This window comes from Pseudorasbora parva, chromosome 25 (assembly GCF_024679245.1).
Source record: "Pseudorasbora parva isolate DD20220531a chromosome 25, ASM2467924v1, whole genome shotgun sequence".
In the NCBI taxonomy this organism is placed as follows: domain Eukaryota; kingdom Metazoa; phylum Chordata; class Actinopteri; order Cypriniformes; family Gobionidae; genus Pseudorasbora; species Pseudorasbora parva.
Window position 1 is genome coordinate 22,466,229 of NC_090196.1, and position 23,661 is coordinate 22,489,889.

The 23,661-nt window shown below is 36.3% G+C and overlaps 1 protein-coding gene across 6 annotated transcripts in view; it reads left to right on the top strand.

The window, feature by feature from the left end:
• Positions 1–23,661, top strand: part of nav2b (neuron navigator 2b) — a 101,091-nt gene that overhangs the window by 31,153 nt on the left and 46,277 nt on the right. For 5 of the 6 annotated variants that reach the window (XM_067436923.1, XM_067436922.1, XM_067436918.1 and 2 more), the window contains 6 exons: positions 110–249; positions 3,280–4,234; positions 4,329–4,438; positions 7,362–7,473; positions 9,136–9,489; positions 20,937–21,059. In XM_067436923.1, the coding sequence (XP_067293024.1) occupies positions 110–249; positions 3,280–4,234; positions 4,329–4,438; positions 7,362–7,473; positions 9,136–9,489; positions 20,937–21,059 (1,794 nt within the window). The remainder of the gene's footprint in view (positions 1–109; positions 250–3,279; positions 4,235–4,328; positions 4,439–7,361; positions 7,474–9,135; positions 9,490–20,936; positions 21,060–23,661) is intronic. The other variant, XM_067436919.1, reaches the window with a different exon arrangement.

Sequence of the window (23,661 nt, forward strand, 5' to 3'; positions counted from 1 at the left end):
GGTCACTGAGGTTTATTTATATAATTGTCACTCCAGTCTTGAGTCTGCATAAATAGTTATTGTTTAAAGAGAGAGGCCGAGTTTGTTCTGACTGAACTCTTTTTTTCAGGCTTAATAGCCCCTTTGTGAGGGCAGCTGGAACGGGTGGAGAGAGTAAACCACGAATTTCAAACACCAACAGACGAAGTCAAAGCTTCAACCAATGTGACCGATTAAAGCCATCAATATCTCCCTGCACTCATGAAAGAGGTGAGTTAATCACACTCAATACACAAGCTAGAGAATTTTTCATGTGTGTTATGTAAGAGTATGTAAGCAGTTATTTAGTAAAAATTGTTATTCAAGTATGCATATTTACTACACGAAAAATCATCCTGAAAAAAACCTCTTTGAGGTATTCGAAACTTATAACCTTTTACCCAGATCTTTAACCCTAAGGCCATACCACCCGTGGAATCTGCAGGCTTTTTTCTAGTATTATTTTTTAATAGAATTACTAGAAATTGTTCTACAAATGTATCTTACTTTTCTTTGCTCAAATTGGTATTGGTATTATTGGTCAAACTATTTTTTTTCACCCTGAAAATTTTAAATATATTGTTAAATTATTATTATTATTATTATTATTATTATTATTATTATTGTTATTATTATTATTTTCAGAAATGAAAACTGGTATTTTAATGTAAATATATTTCTCAAAAAGTATTCCCCCCCAGAAATTAAAATAGAACCAAACTAAAAAAGAAGCTACTTAGAATAATGTCCAAGCTGCTCTTTTCTTTTCAACAAATAGTAGACTTTAAAGTCTAAAAGGGATCGTTCCCCCAAAATTTGAAAGGTATTTTTATCATAATTTATTCACCCTCATGTCGTTCAAAACCCGTAAGACTTTCTTTCATCTTCGAAAAACACAAATTAAGATATTTTTATGAAATCTGGGAATCAAATATTTTATGATTTCTGTCCCTCCATTGGCAGCTGCATAACTACCATTTTGACGCTTCAAAACGTCCGTAAAACTAAAAAGAGAAAAAGAGATCGTAAAACTAATCCAAAAGATTTGAGCGGTTTAGTCAAATTTTTCTGAAGATCCACAGTTTCTTTATTATGATGAACAGATTGAATTTAGGATTGAATGTTATCACAGATTGATTGCTTTTTATTCACATTTTTATTTAGCAAACATGAACAGAAGCTCAACCTACCTGCTTTGACGCATGATAACAAACCTCATTGGTTCTTGCGGAAGCTCAAATGTGCTGCGTAACATGAGAATGAACCTCATTGATTCTTGTGGAAGCTCAAACATGCTGCTTAACAAGAATTAACCTTATTGATTCTTCTGGAAGCTCAAACGTGCTGCGTAACATGAGAATGAACCTTGGTTAATGCTGAAGCTCAAATGTGATGCATAACCTAAGAATGAATTGGTTCTTGCTGAATCTCAAACGTGCTGCGTATAACGAATAAACGCCTAAATTAATCTGTTATAAAGCGATCATATAAAGCGATTGTCTCTTCAGAAAATTTAGGCTCAATTTATATGGATTAGTTTATGAACTCGTTAAAGCGTCAAAGTGGTAGTTGCCTAGACTGTCAATGGAGGGAGAGAAATCCATCAGATTTCATAAATAATGTTTAATTTGTGTTTTGAATATGAATGAACGTCTTGGTTTGGAATGGAATGAAGGTGAGTAATTAATGAACAAGTAAGCATTCAATTTTTTGTGTAAACGGTCCCTTAAAGCTCTGGGGGGAAAAGTGGATAATGAAGAGAATTTAGATCTGCTCCTCATGCTAAGTTATCATATGGCGTCAAAAAGTTGGAAAAGGCACACAAGTAAATTAACTTGTACTTCATGGTACTTTTATGGTAATTCATGAGCCTTTTTGACCATAACAAAAACTTGACAGTTGACATTTTTTGAAAAAGCTGTTATTGAACATGACTTCTACAAATGAGTTCTACAAAATATTTTGAATAAAACTTTTCAGCATTTTCATGAACATTTTTCTTGCTTGCAATGAGTGATCCAAACCATCCTCCCTTGATTTGTTCAATCTCTGAATGTTCACATTTTGCATGTTGTTGACACATTTTTGGCTCGTTGTTGTTTCATTATGGTGGGCTTGGTTTACACACTCACAAGTGAGAATGTCACATAGTTGAGTGACTGAGAGTATGTGGAATTTTTGTATTCAAGCTATATCCATAAAACCATATAAAGTATTTTGTGTGTGTGTGTGTGTGTGTGTGTGTGTGTGTGTGTGTGTGTGTGTGTGTGTGTGTGTGTGTGTGTGTGTGTGTGTGTGTGTGTGTGTGTGTGTGTGTGTGTGTGTGTGTGTGTGTGTGTGTGTGTGTGTGTGTGTACACGCATACATTGGTGTTTGTGTGGTTCGTGTTGACTCTCAGCTGCACACTGCTGGATCTGGTATGTTGATGAGGCGTTTACTGCTCACTGATTCAGCTCTAATTAGTGTACTTGTGGCAAAACCAGTGCAGAGAAAAGTCAATGATAATGAAAGAGCTTTATACACTGAGATCAAATGCTAGGAAGACATGCAAGGAAGAATGTTATGAATTTTGCTCAGATCGCCTGTAAGGTAAGCACCGTTAAACTAAGTTTTTATGCAACAGGCTACTACTAAATAATTGAATAATTAAATGCATACAAGGAAAAAACATCAGTTTAGCAGTGCAAGGAAATTAAATCAGGGAAATGGGGAAATGGTGATTATATGTTTATTATTATATGTAATATCATGTACTGTATCTAATGATAATAATAATAATTTGTCCATTTTTATTTGTTTTTTACATTAGTATTGTGACAGAAAGCACATTAAAAATGTGTCTTGGAAATAGTTTGTTTTTATATTTAATCAAATAATCAGTTTCTTCACTCGTATCTCAAATCGCATGAAATCTTTTAACCGTCATAGAGAAAAGATTCTGGATCTCAAAAATAAATATTAAAACATTACTTCACATACTTCAAATATTTCTCTTCATAGCTCATGCTTCTTTTTCTCAGCACTTCATCCAATGTACTCTATTTTCAAGCTCCCACGGGCGTCACACTTGCTAATATCTATGCGAGACGGCTTGACTGCACTTGCTAGCGTTTGAAAGATTTGACCCACTTTCTCTGTGCCAAAGTGACTATTTGTCCTCCCTACTTGGCCAATTGCCTGTTACAGTAGTTGAATCTTTTTCACAAAGTACAAAAGAGCTTAAGAGCTTATAAAATGTTATATTTCTTCTTGAATTTACAGATAAAACAACCCCATCACCAATAATGGTTGATCATGGACCAATCGGCTCTTCCATTCCTCCACCCGGCTACACCAGCACCACATCTACCACCTCTAAACCCTGGAGAAGCAAGTCGCTCAGCGCTAAACACACTGCTACGTCCTCCATGGTCACGGTTAAACAACCAGCTCCAGATTCTCTTGAGGTTCCCCCAAAGGTGATTGCCCAGAAGTCCATGCTGGAAAAGCTCAAGCTCTTCAACAGTAAAACGGGTTCCAAAGCCTCCAAGGTTGTTAGTACAGATAACGTGGATGTTGTTGAACTAGAAGGCGGCCAGATTTGCCCCATCCACCCTGGAAACCAGCGGCCTGTCACCCCCAGCAGTTCTGGTAGCTCTAGTCCCAAGCTAGCGCTGAGAGGCATTGCACAGTTGACGCTCGGAAAGGCTTTGGCACCGAAAATAACCTCTGCAAAAGCATCAGAAAAAGTTAAAGAGAAGTCAAAGCCTAAAGAGAAAGAAAAGCTCAAACAGCTACCTGTTACAGAACCCGAACACCTTAAAGAAAACACAAAAACGGATGGACTTGTACAAGAGTCTAAGAAGGTTGTTCGCAAAGGAACCAAAGCAAAGAAAGACAATGCAAAATCAGCCATGAGTGGAATTCCCAAACCAAGCCAAGGAGGAAAGGGTTCAGCTGCAAATAAGAATGTAGCGTCACCCCCTTGTGGTGCGGAGGGAGAACAGTTACGGAATGGAAAGATAGGAGGTCTGTCTGTGCATAAAGGGCAGAAAGACAACAGAAACTACAGCTCTACATCTAGCCTAGCATTTTCAGATGTGAAAAGTTCTCAAGATCTCACTCTTGGTGCGCAGATCCACTCAACGGCCAGCAATACGGTCAGTGTGCAACTTCCACAGCTCCAGCAACAATACAACCATCCCAACATGGCAACCGTCGCCCCATTCATGTACAGGTAACACCTTTGTTGGTAGTATAATGTGTTATCCTACATACTCCTTAAGACATTATTTGGCTCTGAACTAGTATGTTGTCCTGTCTCTATATAGGTCTCAAACTGAAATTGATAAGGCTTGGCTGGTGGGAGGAGTGGGGGAATGGAGAGAACAAACAGGCCTGTGCAGAAAATCCATCCATACTTCTCTTGAGAACCTAACAGGTAAGCATTATGAGCATAATGACTCTGAGAGTGAGGACAGAAAAAATAAACTTGAATCATTTTAGCCTTTCATAGTGAATCATTTTAGCAAATCATTTGAATCATTTAACTTATCAAAAGTCGCAGTTTAGACTAGCTTGTTTGTTTATTCAGCCTGCTCAGGAAACCATTTGAGGGGAAAAAATGTCGTTTTGACATGTTACAATGCTGTATGTTGGAAATATTGCTTATTACTGAAAAAGAAACACGTTTCAAAACTGTTTCAAACATTTTAGTAGTGTTGCCACTTTTAGTTAGCTACCCCCCAAGGTCATTTACTGTGTCTTTGTATAAAACAACACTGATTATTTATGAATAAGTGAGCAGTGTTTTCCGAACTTTGAGGCCAATGTCAGACCTGTTTGAGGGTGAACAAGAAAACAAAACAGCACTCATCTGCATGTAAAAGGCTATGAATGTCAAGGAGTTGCCAAGGCCTACCAGCATGTGTGTGTCTGAGTGTATTAGTGTGTGTGTGTGTGTGTGTGTCCTTTCTCAGTCTGTCAGAACTTTGTGTAGAGAGAAAAACTCTCCTCCACAGGGGAAGTTCCCTGGGCTGGTGTAGACATGAGAGCTGTATTCTAATTTCCCCTCTCTATTCCATGGAGGAAAGTAATAAGGCAGGACCTCCGTCACAAGAGCTTCTTTCACAAATCAATCGGCACATTCTCTGGGAAAACAACTCTGAATGTGTCAGACCATTTATCCGTCTTAATAGAAGCGTAGGAGTCAGGGACACGTTGCCACCAGAAAAAGCGTAGGACATTATTAGCTCTGTAAAGTCTTCTTCTGCAACCGAGACAAAGACCTGTACCACTGGAAGAAGACCTAAATGAATCTTCTTCTCAATGGACCAAGCAGAATGTCATTGTCCATTGGCATCTCCTCTACGAACTGTAGGAACAAGAGATGGTTCTTATGAGGACATCTTGGACTTAGACGACTGCTCCAGTCTCAGAAAAAAGGACAGGTTCTGGGGTATAGACAGTTCTGGAGGATCTCCAACATCGTCTAAATGGTTGGCTGAACACACACAAACAAGTGGTTTGAATGAAGGGGAGCTCAACACATTTAGCCGTGTATATCAGCTGCATTTGCACTCTTGTGTGTGGGATGGAATTGCTCGTGTTAATGAGGAGATCCTTCTAACCATGTTGGATATGTGTGAGAAGCATGAAAGTGAGTAGGTGTATGTTGGACGACTTGATCTGTTTTAGAAAGCTATCTATTTAACACACCTGCAGTCTTTATCCATTTTTGGGGCTTTGTCACTTTTTTATTTTATTTTATGAAGACAGTAACGAGAGGAAAAATGGACCTGTGACTATTCTATTAGCATGTGTACTTACTGTTAAATCACATCTCTAGCATGTTTTTTCTTAGAAGTCTGCCATTGTTGGCTTAAAGGAACACTCCACCGTTTTTAGAAATAGGGCTTATTTAACTTCTTTCCTACATTTAGATATGTGGGCAAATGCATTTTTTTCTCAGTGCATGCATTGTTTTAGTTTGACAGGGTTGCCGCTAGCTTAGCTTAGCATAACGAATGGAATCCTATGTTGCCAGCTAGCATGTCCTGAGTAAAAGTGATCAAAAAAAACAAATTACTTCTTGTGGCCTGCGTATTCATCGTATACATCGAGTACAAATAGCGATGCAGATTAAGACTAGGCGATTTCCTAGGCAGATATTGACTTGGGACTATATTATGGGGAAGCACAGGAGAAGCAGTGCTACTTGGGCGCAGAGATATCACTCAACACATTGCGATCCGGAGGACTTGAGGATGAGAGCCGTGATATCTCTGTGACCAAGTAGCCGTGCTTCCCCATAACAGTGAACACATTAACCGTGAACATAAATCGTGAACCGTGAACACACATAGTGTATCAGTAATGATAGGTTTTGTTAATATTTTGAATTGGATGTTATTTTTATATTTTCTGTTTTCATTTTAATTTTAGTTAGTTTTAGTAATTTTCTTGTGTTTGTTTTATGTCTATATGTTTTAGTTACGTTTTAGTTTTAGATATAGACAATTTTATGCCAAGGCAATATCTACATTTTCTTTAGAAGTTTTTCAGTATATTTTTTATTTCTGTTAATTTACTAATTCAAATGTTTTATTATTTGTGTTTTTGTTAACGATAATAACCTGCTTAGCAGAAATCAGTCATGACAGCAGTTGACTTATGAATATTGACATTTATGCTAATGCCTATTAGCGCCCCTTGCATTAAAAATGCAATGCATAACCAACTTATTGCATTATGAACTTTCATCCCATCAGATATCTTAGCAAATAAAGCCAAACTAAATCTCTATTTGAAGCAGTTTGAGAAGAAGTTAGTCTTTTTTTTACCCAAAAGGCAAACAAAGGTTTAGCATTAGCCTCAGTGTTAAGTTCTGAAAGAGGTTGTTTGTTGTTTTTACAGCCTCTAGGAATGTACTTTACCACAGCACTTATTCTTTTACACGTTTTACATCACGTGTGAGTCTGCTCTGTACCTTCTGAGCCCCTTGTGGTCCCTCATGATCAGTAAACAGCCGTTAATCCAAACGGTCAAATCCCCTCTCACCTACAGCATACACTGCGTGTTTATTTTTAAGCAGAGGTTGGCTAACGTTTCGTACGTTAACACTGGTGCAAGAAAACAAAAAGGTCTTTTACAGAAAGCTAGGAGATTTAACTTCATTAGCAAAAGGGGCTGAGTTAGTGCCGTGATGCTAATACAGAGTTTGGAGTTGCTTCATTTATATTATCCCATGATTCTCAAGGTTTTAGCTGCATTTCTGAAGCTTTTTACGTGTGTGAATGTGTGTTTGGATATGCCTTAGAATTACGTTACAGCTGTGGTGATGGTGATGAGTCTGGTTTCCTCAGGTGAGGACTCTGAGTCCAAGAGGCTGCGTACTGCAAAAAACATTGCTGATCTGAGGCAAAACCTAGAAGAAACCATGTCCAGTTTGAGGGGGACGACGCATATCAGTCACAGGTAAAAAAAAGTTTCATATTATATAATCTCATATATTTATTATTTTGTGTATGTTTCTGCATGATGAATAAAAGGTAGTTTTATTCATCTATTCACAAATATTACTTATCTTAAAGGAATGTTCTGGGTGTTTTTTTTTGTGTGTGTTTTTTGTTAAAGCAAAGTATTACATTGAGGCACTAGCAAATGGGGCCAATCCGTAAACGTTAAAATTACACAAGTTTAAAATGGAGAATTATTCTGTGCTTTCAGAGGATTATAAGCTTCAAATTTTTGCTTTTAAATCTGTCAAAATATGCCCCATTCTTTTTAAATGTGTAGAAGTGTCTCTTCGTTATCTTCATTGTTGCTTTTTTTTTTTAAAGAAAATGAGAGAAGAGTAAATAATTTTTTGTGGCGAACTGGCGATCAACCCCAAACCGCTAGTGGTAGCTGTTTCTTAATGCACTTTCTGTGGTGTCAGTTCATGTTCAGACTCTAAATGACTTCAATTCAGTAGAGTTGAAGTACAACATGACATTAATAATGACTGGGCACTGAGATCACAGCACAGTTCAGAAAGCACCCCATTGTTGCCGGGTGCGTGAACCCTTTTATCTCTGGGGGTTTGCGAACTGTTAAACTCTAAATGGCTTTGAGGAAGACATTTTGATTGGCATTAGGAGCTCATTTGGGGGGTGCCGGGTTTTTGTCTTTTCCGTGATCAGTTTGATACGCGTCTCGGCCTTCCAGGGAATAAAAGCTGGCCGTGAAATCGGCTGGGGGCCACCTACTGCCTGGTAACACTGGATAAAAAGCTTTTTTTAATATCCCAAAGAAATCCTGTCCCGACAGGATGCAAAATTTTGCCAGGAACTCAATGCTGCTTTTGCTTGCACTCTTTCTTTCAAACTTCTGTTTTTTTTAAAGGTATAGTTTACCCAAAAATTAAAGGTGTCATCATTGACTCACCTTCATGTCATTCCAAAACCTGTATTGTTTACTAAAAAAACTAAATTAAATTTAAAAAAATGTAGAAAAGGAAGTTGTTTTAAAGAATGTCCAGCTGAAATATGGTGTCAGACAAGTCTCTTGCATTGTTGTTATTCTTAACTAAAACAACAAGATGTTTTACCGTTGTTTTTATTACCTTAGAATGAGGCATGTCTATCTACATACACCACGGGCCCCCTATCAGTGAATTCGACATTTTACACCATCATGTTTCTACAGTAGCCCATAATGGACAAAATTCTTTACATAGCGCTAGTTACTCTTTGCCCTCTACGATGATGTGATATTTTTGTCCTGTGTCGGCCACCGTAGCTTCTCTATGTGCTCCGAAAGGGAGGGGTGAGCTTTGGGGGATGCAATTCACAACCTCACCACTAGATGCCGCTAAAATTCACACACTGCACCTTTAATTGAAATAAAGTATATTATACAAAAATATTAAACTGAAATAAATGTTATTTATAAGAACCTGTTGTTCTTTTCCATGGAATGACAGTGAATGGGGACAAACTCCAAAAATGACATTAAATTTAAAAAGTACGAAATTTTTTATCATTTGATACAACAGTATTTTTACATTCCCAGCGGTGTCAAAGTGACAAATATCGCATTAGATGTTTATGATGATGTCATTAACTTATGTTTTTCTGTCTGACTATTACCTACCAGCACCCTCGAGACAACCTTTGACAGCACAGTAACCACAGAGATCAATGAGAGGGCCTTGCTTGCCCTCAGTTCCCGCCCTGCTTCTGCACTGCCATGGCGGCTGGGCTCATCCAGCCCTCGCCTACAAGCTGGTGATGCCCCCTCTTCAGAAAACATGTTCGTACACCACGGCAGTGGCTGCGGGCGGCACACACACAGGCATCAGACCTGCACGCACAACGGAGTCGTCCGCGGCCTTGAACTCACAGAGAAGGTGGAGGATCTGGAAGGCGTCGCCATGGAAACGGCAGGGTACATGAGTGATGGTGACGTCCTGGGCATGAAGAGCATGAAGGTGGAGGGTGTCTCCAGTGGGTGAGTGGTTTGATGGTGTGTTTGCAAGTGTGTTCAAGTGTTTCATGTGCATTACTATTGATAGATGAAACATCAGCTTTAAAGGTGAAAAAATCACAACTGGCAAGACGATGACGTCGGGCGTAGCTTAAGTGTTTTAAACTGCAAGAGGCGTTACACTTTCGTTGAATATAAACAGCAGTCTGCCAGAAGCTATTTTTCTTACACAAAGCCATCGATTTGTTTCAGAAGACTTTTATTAACCCCCCGTGGGCCGTGTGGATTACTTTTATAATGGATGCACTTTTTTGGGCTTCATATTTGGGCTGCCATTATAAAGCTTGGAAGAGCCAGGACATATTTTAATATATAACTCTGATTGTATTCGTTTGAAAGAAGAATGTCATATACACCTAGGATGGCTCAAAGGTGAGAAAAATAAGGGAAAATCTGTGGGTGAACTATCGCTATAACATTATCATAGAACTGACAATGAACTGAAAGACCAGAAGGGCTTAAATAGACAGAACAAACCAATCAAAGAAACGTGAAACACTTGTGACCACTTAATCAAACCATTTGTAACCTAGGAGACTAAAGGGAGGGAGGAAGGGGAAATGGAGGATGACAGGACTAATAAACAGAACAAGAAAACCAACCTAGAAACATACATGAAAAAAATCTAAATGTGAACAAAATCTCAAAACATGACAATTATTATATTATATTAATTCACTATTATCAGTAAAATTGTATTAGTAAGATAGTTAGTACCGCTATATTTTTATGCCATTTTTAAAGTGTTTTAGTTAGCATTTAGTAATGTTTTTAAATAGCTATTATTAGTTTTTATGAATTTAGTTTTATGCTTTTATAATTATTAGTGTTTGTTTCTATTCAATATATATATAAACAAAGTTACTGTAAGACTTGATACAGGTATCATACAGGTAAGAATGCATCTCTTAGTATCTGCCTCTGGGTGGCGCTCTTTAGTTAGTCCTTTTTTCACTAACAGTAGTTTATTTTGTTACTTGCAAGCTAAAAAGTTATAATCAATCAACAAATCCCCTTTTTTAAATAAGCAAGATTTTGATATCTACAAAAATGTACAATTGCTCTCTTTAACAAGTTATAATGTCCGTTTAGCACTATATATCAAAAGATGCAGTGTTAGTGCAAGTGCGCTCGACGCGCCCTGCACTGGATTCCTACTGTGTCCCCTGAGCGGTTAGCCACAGCTCTTTAGCATGTAATCATGTAACGCCGATCCAGCTTTCTTTATGCACTTCACTCTTTCATTGTGTCGTACACTAGGAGCTCTGCCAGTTTTTGCCTGCATGCTCAAAGTCCCTGATGTACTGGTGTGGTTTGTGGCAACATGCAAATTACAGTATGTTTAGAGGGCTTTGTTTCCTGGCTCTTGGCTTTGTTTTGGACCATGCAATCACATCCCAAGCTTGCTGCCTTCTGTATGCAGCTTTAAGTAGCTACTAACATAAATGTGCGTCAGAGTCCCACTGCTGTAAGATAAAATCAATAGCTCTTTCATGTTAGCAGTTATTTTGTTCATATGTCTGTTATCAGCTATTCATTCCGCTTGTCTGTCAGTAGGACATGAAAACGCAACATGTAGCCTGTGGTAAGAGGATGGGAGTCAAGGGTCATGGGAAATATTCATGGTTGAATCCTGAGAGAGGGTGAATATGTATGAATACTTGGGGCACAAAGAGAACGAGTACTTGAATTTACCTCGCAGAGATGCATTTAGCTGACTTTTCATGGAAAAATCTGCAACCTTTTGACCCCTTGGAAGAGATACAAGGTTACATCCAAATTTGGAAATGCGACTAAACACACAAACACAGCAGATGCAGAAATATTGTGCATAATCTTTTTCTAGTCCTGTTCAAACAGGAATCAGACAGACACCTTTTATTGGATTCTCATATTCCTTCTGCTCAGTGCTGAATTCCAGTAGAGTGATTCTGTCACCACAAGAAAATCTTTGTGAGACATTTGATCATAGTTGGAAAGCTTTTAAGCCCAATTACGGAGACCATATATGGATAGATTTTGAAACGCAGTCAACATTGGGTACTTACAGCAAATTCTGTTTCTAAAACCTGATGTCTTGGTTTGGATTAGTGTCTTATCTTATCTTAGTACCATCTTAATTACATGTTGGAATATTCGGATAAAGACAACACAAAAGGCATTTAAACAAGGTTTTGTAGGAGATTATGTAGGGAGATGATGCATTGATTTTATTCACTGAGATTGAATTGAGGTTGTGTATTTATTTTTTAGTGCTGTCAATCGATTAAATATTAAACTAATCACATATTTTTTCTGTAACTATTCATGATTGGAATTTTTAATAATTTCACAGTTACTTTCCAAATGAATGTAGAAACAAAGACAGTTTATTTTAAATATTTGTTGTAATTGCATCTTTTTATGAATGAAGGCCAGTAGCACTGATGCTAATATTGGTACTGATAACATTTTTAACATTATTGACAGACAGCACAGAAACTGGATTATTAGGCTGCTGTCGCTTTAAGATCTGCCGCTGTTGCACACAATGCGGATCTGATGTAGTGATCCACCGATATAGTGGTTTACCGATGTTTTTCCCGATATTTATGCATTCTCCAGTAGCAGTATTAACATTAAGTGACATGGCATCTGACGCACAGAAGCCTATGGCACATGATGTCACTGCATATTAATAATAATAATAATGATAATAATAGATTTTATTTATAATGCACTTTTCATTCCGAAGAATCTCAAAGTGCACATCTGGTCTTTATTGGCATGTGCCAGTGGATAGTGCCATGTGTCACTGGCATTATCGCAACACACTGACACTGACATGACACTTGACTGACACCGAGTCGCGGAACATGTCGCCGTGTGTTGTGACACCTCCAGTAGTGACTGACAGATTAACCGAGCACCTATACGGACAAAATTGTGATATAATTGTGAAATAAATAGCCTAATTGTGTAATATTTGAAATTTCAAATAAAACATATTTTTTCAAACGTGTTATTTGTGTCGCGTCTGTGTTTGATTTGCATGTGCTGTGCCACTGAATGTTTTGTAATGTCACAAACATTCTAGGAAAGACACAAAATAAATCTACCTTGGGTCACTACAACCCAAGGTAGAACAGTTTTTGTTTTATTGATATCTCAAATATTACACAATTAGGCTATTTATTTAGGATTTTTATGTCACAATTACGTCAGTATATAGGTGCTCGATTAATCTCAGTCACTACTGGAGGTGTCACAATAACCCTATGGTCACAACACACGGCGACATGTTCCGCGACTCGGTGTCAGTCAGGTGTCATGTGTGTCACGAATCGCGATAATGTCAGTGACACGGCACATGCTAGACCGGATGTGCAACGGTATGTGCCAATACGCATAGTGATATGTGCCATTGGCTTCTGTGCGTCAGATGCCATGTCACCGTCTCTAGAATTTTCCCATAATCGGGTATCGGCTTTGTAATATAGGACTCATCGATAAATGGTGCCATCTTGTGGACGTTTTGAGAATTGCGCACAAACCCCTCAATAAACAACGGTCAACAACGGGGCTCAAAGGTAAAATAACTTGCATGCATACCTTCATTAAATAAATTTTTATCTAACATAACAGCCAGTACTGAAAAATGAGATGCACAAACAACATGTTAGGAGATGCTACTAGTTATTTAACCTAGTTTAAACTTGTTGCTAAAAATAGACGAACTAATCCGTCATGCCATAAAGACGTAACTTTACATGAATGGAATATAACAGCCAATATCAAGAGTATGTTGGAAATAAAAGCGCCGCATTCATTTTTCTTTCTCTGTTATGCTTATCTCGTGAAGTCGCATTCACTCAACGGGTTGCTCCAGCATTGACTAACGTTAGTCAATCACCGTATGTAACTTTAAACAAGATCCTCTCGTTTGAAAACTCCTTAGATTGTATTAATGTCTGCTATATAATATTAATATAATAAACAACGAAATAATTACAGCTGTGAAAATTATTAGGCATATCTCCGCGAGAGACGTTCTGTGTGGCCTAGGCAGAATTTTATTTTTCCCTGTAAACGCATAGAAAACAGCACTATGTCAGGTAGGCTATTTCTTAAATCTAGACCGACACGAGCATTATTAATAATTCTGATAACGTGCTTGATAAGATTGACTCTGTAATAGCTATGATGTAGGCTATTCATGGTTTTGTCTATTTTTCTGACAATGTTCGCATATTCCAGATAATATTCACTCTTTAGTCTATTAAACACATAAACCTAAGTTAACTTCAAACTGTAGTTTAAAACTAATGCTTATATTTATGCTTATGGGGAGTTGACTCACCTGTCATTTATTTATGTTCTCCATTTGAAAACATTAGACTTTGTAAATTGATTTAGCCTGTTAATATGCTGCATGTAGTTGTAACAGCATTAATTTAATTAAAAAGACTTTGCACTGTATTAAAAAAATGCACTCTTTCAGACTATTTATTAATGTAGAAGTAAATTTTCTGTATGTAGCCTAAGGGAGTGAGATTGCACAAATTACAGTGTTTAAATAGGTTTTAGTTCAGTGCTGTTGCTATAATTGTAAAAAAAAAAAAAAAAAAAAAAAAAAACAGAAATGAAAGTATTGGTTCTATACATCAATTATCGGCACATAGGGATGGGTGTCGGTTTTAATGGTATTACTACTCTTACCAGTACTGCTTATCGATCTGGTACTTTAACGGTATTCTTTTTGGTTCTTTTAGTTACACTTTAATATAATAAAAAGAAAAATTAAGAAAATAATTAACATTGTTTTATAATCTGAACATGTAAAATATAGCAAAATAAACAGCAATGTTTAAACAATCCAGTGTCCAATGTAAACAATCCAAGCGTCAGAGCTTATCGATACTGCTGTGATTTAATACCGGGTTTCGGTACCCATCCCTATCGGCACATAAACATGCAAATAATTGGTAGCGGCATCAGTTATACAAAATCAATATCGGTTGATGCACATCTCATTTTCTCACACCTTTTTAAGTTAATTTCAAGACTTGAAGTCGTTCAAGCACAAGAGAGAACTCGATTCTGGGTTGCGTCTTTCGGTGCATAGCGTGTGTGTGTGTGTGTGTCACATGAGTACACTGAGTATAACTGAATATTTATTAGAAAAACATAAAAGACGGGAACTGATTTTATCCATTGGGGTTTGATTTAAATGTAGATGCTATTTTTTTGTGTAAACTTTTATTTTATCCTGCCAAATTTCTTTCTTTTTTCCCTTGTCGAATCCACCTTGGTTATTTTATTGGTTATTTCAATCTTAAAGGGTTAGTTCACCCAAACATAAAAATGATGTCCATAATTACTTACCCTAATGTCATCCGACACCCGTAAGACCTCCGTTAATCTTTGGAACAAAAATTAAGATATTTTTGTTAATTGACACCAATGTCATTTCCTCTCTCAAGACCCATAAAAGGTACTAAAAGCATTGATAAAAAGTCCATTTCATTACTAGTGGCTCTACAATAAATTTATAAAGCGACGAGAATTCTTTTTTTTTTTTTCGCACAAAAAGCAATAACGACTTGTATAGTGATGGGCCAATTTCAAAACAAAGATTCGAACGGTTATAAATCAGTGTATTGATTCATGATTCGGACCGCCAATGTCACGTGATTTCAGCATTTTGGCAGGCGATCCGAATCATTAATTAAAACGCTGATTCATAATGGTTTGAGACTTTGTTTTGAAATCAGCCCATCACTATATAAGTCGTTATTTTGGGGGGTTTTACACACAAAAACTATTCTCGTTGCTTCATAATGATTGTAGAACCACTGTAGTAAGATGGGCTTCATAACGACGTCTTTAGTGCCCTTTATGGGTCTTGAGAGAGGAAATTACATTGGTGTCAATGAAAGCCTTTATGAGCCATCAGATTTCAACAAAAACATCTTCATTTGTGTTCCGAAAATGATCTTTAGGGTACGACATTAGGGTAAGTAGTTAATGACAGAATTTTCATTTTTGGGTGAACTAACCCTTTAAGGGGGTGGTTAAACACATTCTTTCGAAGGCTTTATTGTGTTTGTGGGGTGCACAGTAACGTGTTCATGCTTCAGTTTTTTTTTTTAAATCATTATTTTTCATACATTTTACCTTTATTCTACACTGCTCTGTCTCTCCTTGTAAAAACGGTCTGATGGTTTCCTGGTTCTATGAAGTTAGTCCCTCAAAAATACTCAATGGGCTCTGATTGGTTAGCTGACCCAGTGTGCTGTGATTGGCTAACCGCTAAATAGTGCACTCCTGCCTACTCTTCTCCACAGCAATAAAAAATTGCCTCGCCCCCCTTTTTTAATATTCTCTCTTTATGTAAATATTGTACCTGCTGATATCAGCGAGTCTGGATGGAAAGGGCTGTAGTTCCTTACCGACCGTTTGCTGTAGTCCTTAGAAAGTGATTTCTTTAAAAGCAAATATCTCCCTTTGCTTTAAACTTTGAGCGTTGTAACTTTGCAGATGTTGTTTATGCTCAAACGGCAACATTACACCCTAGCTAAAGTTAGAAAAGTGAAATCGTGTTTTACCACCCCTTTAACACCAGGTTTTTATTTGATTATACATTTTCTGTCACTGCTGTTGAATGACTTGTAGCGGGTTATCAGGTCAGGGCAAATGAATAACTCCATTGGACAGAGTGTTTAACTAGTACTCTAGTTTCTCAGTAACGAAAGTTAAACAGAAGCCGTTGATCTCAAATGTGCCCTGTAATGCACCTGTCAATGAGGCATATAATAGGAAATATTGTCCAGTTATAACATGTAAACAGACCTTATTCACAAACATAGCTAACCTCTACAAAAATATAATGCTTGTACACTTCAGTGATGGTGTCAGATGGTAGTACTTTAATGTATATCGTGGTACTATTTACCAAAAGCATGTACCATGGCAAGACAAATGCTGCAGGCTATAGAGTAGGCGTACTAAAATAACATGACTTGTAATCAGTTTAATCGATGTTAAATAGTCACATAAATCTACTAAAACGATTTTGTTTGTTTGTGGTTTAATATTAAAAAAATCCCATTTCAATATTTTTGCTTTACTAGTTGCACAATCTTTGCTAGATGCTTTGAAAATTATGATTGCTCAACCACAGGATTGTGAAATTCATATTTCCTGTCTTCTGATATTTCTGAGCTGAATCACACCTGATGATTCATTTATTTAATTGCCTGAACTGAAAAGCATAAATCATTAGTGTGGCTTATGCTGTTTGGAAATGTCCCACCTGCCCAGCAGGTTAGTCAGCCGCCCAGATGATGAAACGCAGTCACCTGACTCAGAGTATGATTGCTTCACAGCAGGAAATGAGGGATCAAGCATAAGGATGTGTGTCTATTAAAACGCTGTGTCGTCACCATCTGCAAACCTAACAACCAAAACAAAATCACGCCCATTATAATCAGAGATCTGAACTGTAATAAAAATGCTTATTGTTCTAATATGAATATGCTTTTTTTATTTTTTTATTTTTTATGAATTTTTTTCCAGGTCCATACAATATAGTCAGTGATGATACCTGTCATGCTTTTTTAACTAAGCCATCAGCAAATATATATTAATAATCCATAAAAACAGGACAAGCATCACAGTTTCGATAAACAGTATCAAATAAGCACCATTAGGCCTTCATTAGGGACCCATTAGGCCTTCATTCTACATTACATTCACATAACCATTTTTTAGACATAGTAAAATCCGACCTAGAACTAAAACAAACATAATGGGGTAAACCTCAGTGCCTCATAACCCCCCCCCCCCACTCTCGCCATAACGATGAACTGGAAGTTTTCCACTGTATCTCACATAATTTCTCCCAGTCTTCTTCCTTTAGAACAAAGTTTCCTTCCTGTTCCCATTTTTTGCTTTATATACAATGAACTACCTTTTCTTTGTTGTAGCCCCTTGTATATTCTTGAGATGAGCTTCCGGTTAGAGCCAGCAAGATAAGCCTCTATAAACACTTTTAACAGAATGTCATCCCACCCTATACTATTGTACACTTCTCCTGCATTTGGTCAATATAATGCCGGACCTGAAGGAATCTATAAAAATCGTCCTTATCTAAGCCAAATTGCTTCTTCAGATTTTGAACATTATTCATAGCCCCCTTATGCAAAAATGTACAGTATGCTGTTAAACCTTGCAAAGTCCATCTCTTAAATCTTGCGTCCCATTTATTAGGCAAAAAATCGGTATCAAATGCACACCATCTCAGGATCGTTACCCCCTCCTTCAGGTTACTTTGAGATATTACCCTCCCTGCTCCATATATTAAGTGCCAAACATATCCATGGGTTTCCCAATTCTTTTAAATTGTATGACAAATCCTTATCCCCAATTGCAAATTGGAAATTCATCTTACATAGCAACTTCAATCTCCTTCCATCTAGCACAGTAATCTGGGTTGCACCAGCATACTAATGGCCTCAATTGAGCAGCGGTGTAGTAGTCTTTTAAGCATGGGAGAGCGACCCCACCTTTTATTTTTGTCAATTGTAAACTCTGGTATCTAATTCTTGGCCTTCGTCCCTGCCAAATGAACCTTGAAATATGCTTGTCCCACTCCTGAAATTGATGGTCAGGTATATCTATCTAGTGGAAGAGACTGAAAGAGATACAGCAATTTCGGCAAAATAACCATATTGACAGATTCCACGCATGATCCAAAATTAAGAAAAGGTAAATGATCCCATCTCCTTATGTCTTCCCCAATCATTTTGTTCAAGGGGAGGTAGTTAAGTGAAAACAAATTTGTCAAGTCTATTGGAATGTTTACACCCAAATATGAATATGCTTTTCAATATATTACTTATTAATGTTTCTGTATGTAAACATTTATTAGATTATATGATAACACCTTAAGGTTCCATTTTTTTTTCTTGGTTACTTGTTATAGTTAACAACAACTAACAATGAACAATACCAATGCATTTTGTAATCTTATATGTTAAATTCAACCTTTAAATCTTTATAGATTTAAAGGTTGTAATATATATAAATAATAATATATAAAATATAAATAATAATAAAAAATGATGGATCTGAACTAACATGAACAAAAAATGAACATTCAACAAAGATTAAAGAATACTCTAAGAAATATGTTGCTCATTGTGAAATGAATGTTAGTAACTAATATAAACTAGTGTGACCTTAATAGATTAAATATGTAATTGTTCTGTTAAAACTAATAACAAATATTGTGAAGTACTTTACCACCACGCCATTTATGGTCAGAATCTATATTATTTTTACAGGACAATTAATTTAATTTTAATGAAGTACTTTACCACCACGCCATTTATGGTCAGAATCTATATTATTTTTACAGGACAATTAATTTAATTTTAATAAAATATTGTTGAAAAACATTAATCTTTTTCCCTGCATGATGAATAACATTTAATTATGTATTTAAAGGGATACTTCATCCTTATGTTGTTCTAAACCTGTATGTGGTGGTGTTTTTTATTTTTTTATAAAAATAATATGGTGGAAGTCAATGGGCATTAGAAACTGTTTTGTTACCAACATCAAAATATCTTGTGTTCAACAGAACAAAGAAACTTATACAGGTTTAAAACAACTTGAAACTGAGTAAAACATTTGTAATAAAATAAAAATCCTTAATTTTTAGTACTATCACTTTAAATAGTAAAAGGTTTTACTCCATTTGTTCATACTTCATCATGTGTATTATTATGGTGGATATATTTAAAAATTATAATAATTCAAGGATTTTGGTATATTAACATTTGTAATATTTAGCTAAATATATTAAAATGTAGAATATATTTAAGGTATAAGATTTCTGGCAACCATGTTTGTCTATTTTTTGTTTTTAAAACAGTGCAACAAGATGTTATTCCGTATTAGTTGCAGTATTTATATCTACAACATGAGATGTATCTGTTGTATGGTTAAAAAAATCATATTAACCTCAAGCTTATCTGGTATTAGATCAGCCTGTTATCAGCACTGCTCTTCCCTTATTGTAGTTTTAAGTGTTTTGTGTTTGGTTCATATTGCTTGTCGCCAAAGGGCAAATGACTGTCCTTTGAGAACCTGTAGAACATCCACTTAAATGGCTCAACCGAGTAAACACTCATCCACCTTGTGCCTCGGGTTAAACACACTGTCCCACACAGCTCACCTGTCCACTTCCGCCTGCAGTCCGACCCACAACCTGTCTTATTTTCTCTCTCCTCACTTCTCAAAGCAGCGTGTCCTCAGGGATATTAAGAACACTGATAGGTGCTTACAGTATGAACATAAACACATAAGCGCACACCTTAACAGTCAACAGACATGGTCATGTGAAACCAACGGCTTTCTTGATTGTCGCAGTCCTAGTTTGTGACCTTTAGTGAGGTGAGTGAGTGTTTTGAGTTGGTGTTAAACAATATCTATTTTATTACTTTTTGAATTGAGTTTCATTTAAACTAGCTAAAGAAGTTTGTAAAGTTCATATTTATAGTTATTCTGTATAAGGTTTAATCTGGAACTTATTTGATGTATGTTTTTGTATTGGTTTGTAAAAAAAATTCTAATTTTATATACAAATATTTATATAACAATTTTATTTTTCAAAATATCAACATAAAAAAATATAAATTACAATATCTTGGCTTTGAGGAATAGATTATGGGCTGTTATAAAATGACCTAAAATGGTATCTTCCATAGCAGTTGCTAGACCATAATTATTGATACGCCAATCATTTCGGCCATGGTTATTATCATTTATATACTTAAGTATATACATCTATATACTTAAATATATTTCAGCTAGTTGTCAAGGCAACAGTTCTCATTTTCATGTAGTTTAAAATGAAAAACCTAAAACAAAACAAAAAATGTATACATTTATTTAAAGATGCATTATATTTATCAAAAGTGACAATAAATACATTTATAATGTAACAAAAGGTTCTATTTCAAATATAGTGTACATGTCTATCCTTTCTGTACAATCCATGGCAAGATCTTCTAACATTATAGCAGTTCTCTACCTATGCGTTTCCATTACATGTAGTAAAACTGGTTTTTCCTGTGGCTGATTTCTCTAGACATTGACAAACGTTTGTCTTTGCGCTGTTTGAAGAGATAATTGAATTCATTTGTTATGAATGTGAACGTGCAGACACAACATGCTGTCAGAGGAGCCTGAGAAGTATAGATCATCAGATGGCGGGCAACATCATGTACAATATCTTTTTGTCGATGCATCGCTACATATTTATTTGCAGTGTTTCACAAGACAGCCTGTTCCTTTTCCATTAACAAACCAATTGCGTATTGAGTGTTAAACTAGCATTTGTGTGTATGTTTTTTTGTTTGCAGCTACATGACAGACGGAGGTCTCAACCTGTACTCCCAGAGGGTTAACCGGGTTTCGGATGGATTGAATGCCGTGAGAGGGACCGTTCACCACTTTAATCCCAAGAGTCAAGATGACACTGATAGGTAGGACTTAACCTTTCACCTTTGCATTACCTGCACTAACTCACCCTGTAGACTCTCATTTTTCATGTTTTCTGTTTCTTATGATCAGTAGTCCTGAGTGTAGGTCGCCACAGGATATTGGGTAGTCAGCATTTCAGATGGGCAACAGAGTTGCTTTTGTTTCCTCACAAAGGAAGAGAGTAGTCATTGTCTTCGTGAGTGCCAAAGGCAATGGATCAGTTTAGGCATACATCCATTTCTTTATGCGTGTGTGCGTGTGTTCTCGCATTCGGTGTGCCTTTGTGCCATCCTGCAAGCCCTACGGCTGTTTAACGTCCCACATCCCTCACTGTTTGCGCTGTCTCTCCCCAAGCACAACAACACTGTCTGTGAACATGTAAAACCGTCTGTGTTTTTACTAAACACATTCTAAACTGACAGTGGATGGCATATTTATTATTAAGTGTGTCTGATGACTTATTAGTTACGAAAAGAAAGATGAGTTGAAAAGTCTGAATTGTCAGCTTTAAAGGGAAAATGAAAAATGTAGAGATAGAAAACAAATACATAAGAGGATTTAGAAGAATTGAAAGTGAAAAGCAGTGGGTGGGGAGGTAAGTAGATGTTGCAAGATTGTGCAACTGGAATGACTGATGGGAGGATTGGATCTGAAATAGCATCAGAAACTAAGAAAAAGGCTGAATTTTTCTTATTCCTTCATAAGAGTCTTTGTTAGCGATCATCACAAGCTGCCCATTGGTCATTCATGCATGTCATGTTGTCCAAACGTGTATTTTCTGTGGAACACAAAAAGAAGATATTTTGAAAAATGTTGTTTTGGACCCCATGAGGTTCAACAGTCAGGTTCCGCAAGTAAAAATACCATTCATTTTCTCAATAGGGGAAGTGATATTTTTTTATAAGTTAAAAACCTTTAGTCCTCCTGTTGTGTTTGGGTCATTTTGACACAAAGAGTATTTTCTTGTCCCCCAAAAATGCTAGTTAACATTATTATGACTTTACTCACTTAGGGTATAATTATTTCCCCCAAAATTTGAGATTTAATAAAAAATTGTTACGTGTGGTGTTCCCAGGCAAAAATCACCGGCATACAAAAAATCATTATACATTTCTAATTAGTCTAACTTATCAACAAATATTGGATTCAATATTTTTGTCAACTTGTTTTCTTTTAATTAGTACAAATATTTTCATTTATTAGTCCATTATCTGAGCTTATGTACCAAATTTTTTGACCCCCCAAAAAGCATAATTTGTGGGTCATTTTGGCAAAAATATTCTGTACAGTTTGTCACATTACTGTGTTTGAATGTTTAAACAGGAAATTTTATCTTGTACAATATAGAACAAAGTCACACTTGTGGTGTTCCTGTTCAAATAGGCCTACAAAATAGCTTATAAATCCCTCGTTATGCTATATTATTTTTAATTTGATTGTCATTTGCAATGCTTCATGGGATTTTCCCTCGTTGAAGTACACAGTCTTGTACAGTTAAGTACAGTCTTGTCATTTTTGTCCAATTTTCAAGAACTTTTTTGCTTTAATAAAAGTTTAGGATTTACCTCATAACTGGTTGGTTGGTTTATGGCTTAGAACTCTTTTGCAAAGATTAAAACCATTTTAAAAAATGAATGCAAAAATTAGGGGTGTCACAATATATCGCAATAAAAAAATGCAGCAATATGTATCGTGGATAGTGACAATATATATTGTGTATAGTTCACCCAAAATGAAAATTACTGTGTGAGAAAAAATGTAAGTTCACAGTTCAGAGTTTTAGTGTCAGCACTACATTAAACTACTATATATAATGCAGAATATATTGTATAATAATGCAAAGGGGGGATATTGTACGTCCTGATAATGAATATGTTTCCAGTAAAAAGTGGGCTATATTATTTTCAATGTATGTAGTCAGTGACATAGTACAATCATATTCGTCTAAAATAATAAAGTATAGCTTCAGAATCATATATATTTTTATTCTGGTGTCACCATTGTCCTTTGCATTGGGTTACCAGCACCAATTCCATTTCCATCCGCAATGTAATACCAAAGTTAGCATTTTAATCAACAGTGCGTTTAGGAGTTTTTGTTAACCTTTTACCATATGTCTTTGAGTATCGAAGTAATATCGTATCGTGAGTTTAGTATCGTGATATGTATCAAATCGTGACATGAGGGTATTGTTACACCCCTAATAAAAATGCCACGAAAATACAGTCACTGTTGCACTTTATTGACTTTCAAATATCTTTTTTTGTATTTCTGTAGAAGAACATTTGTATAGACTTGAGCTTGAGGGAATTGTTGTGTGAATTGTCATGAACTCTGCTTAGTCATTGACATTATGGTCTCACAGTCCCATCCTCCAAAGAGGACCATACATTGTCTGCAGAGAAAATTCTGTCTCCTCAAAACTCAACTTTCCTTGATGAAGTCAGTGCAGAACATCATAGATAAAATGGCATTCGATCAAAATCTTGGCAGAAAATCAGTCCTAGTCAGATTGATGACCTACAGACAAACTTTGTAAGATCTATGGCTTTCCAAATAAGGTCATTTTCTTGAGCTTAGCCAGGTGTGTTTACAGGATTCTGT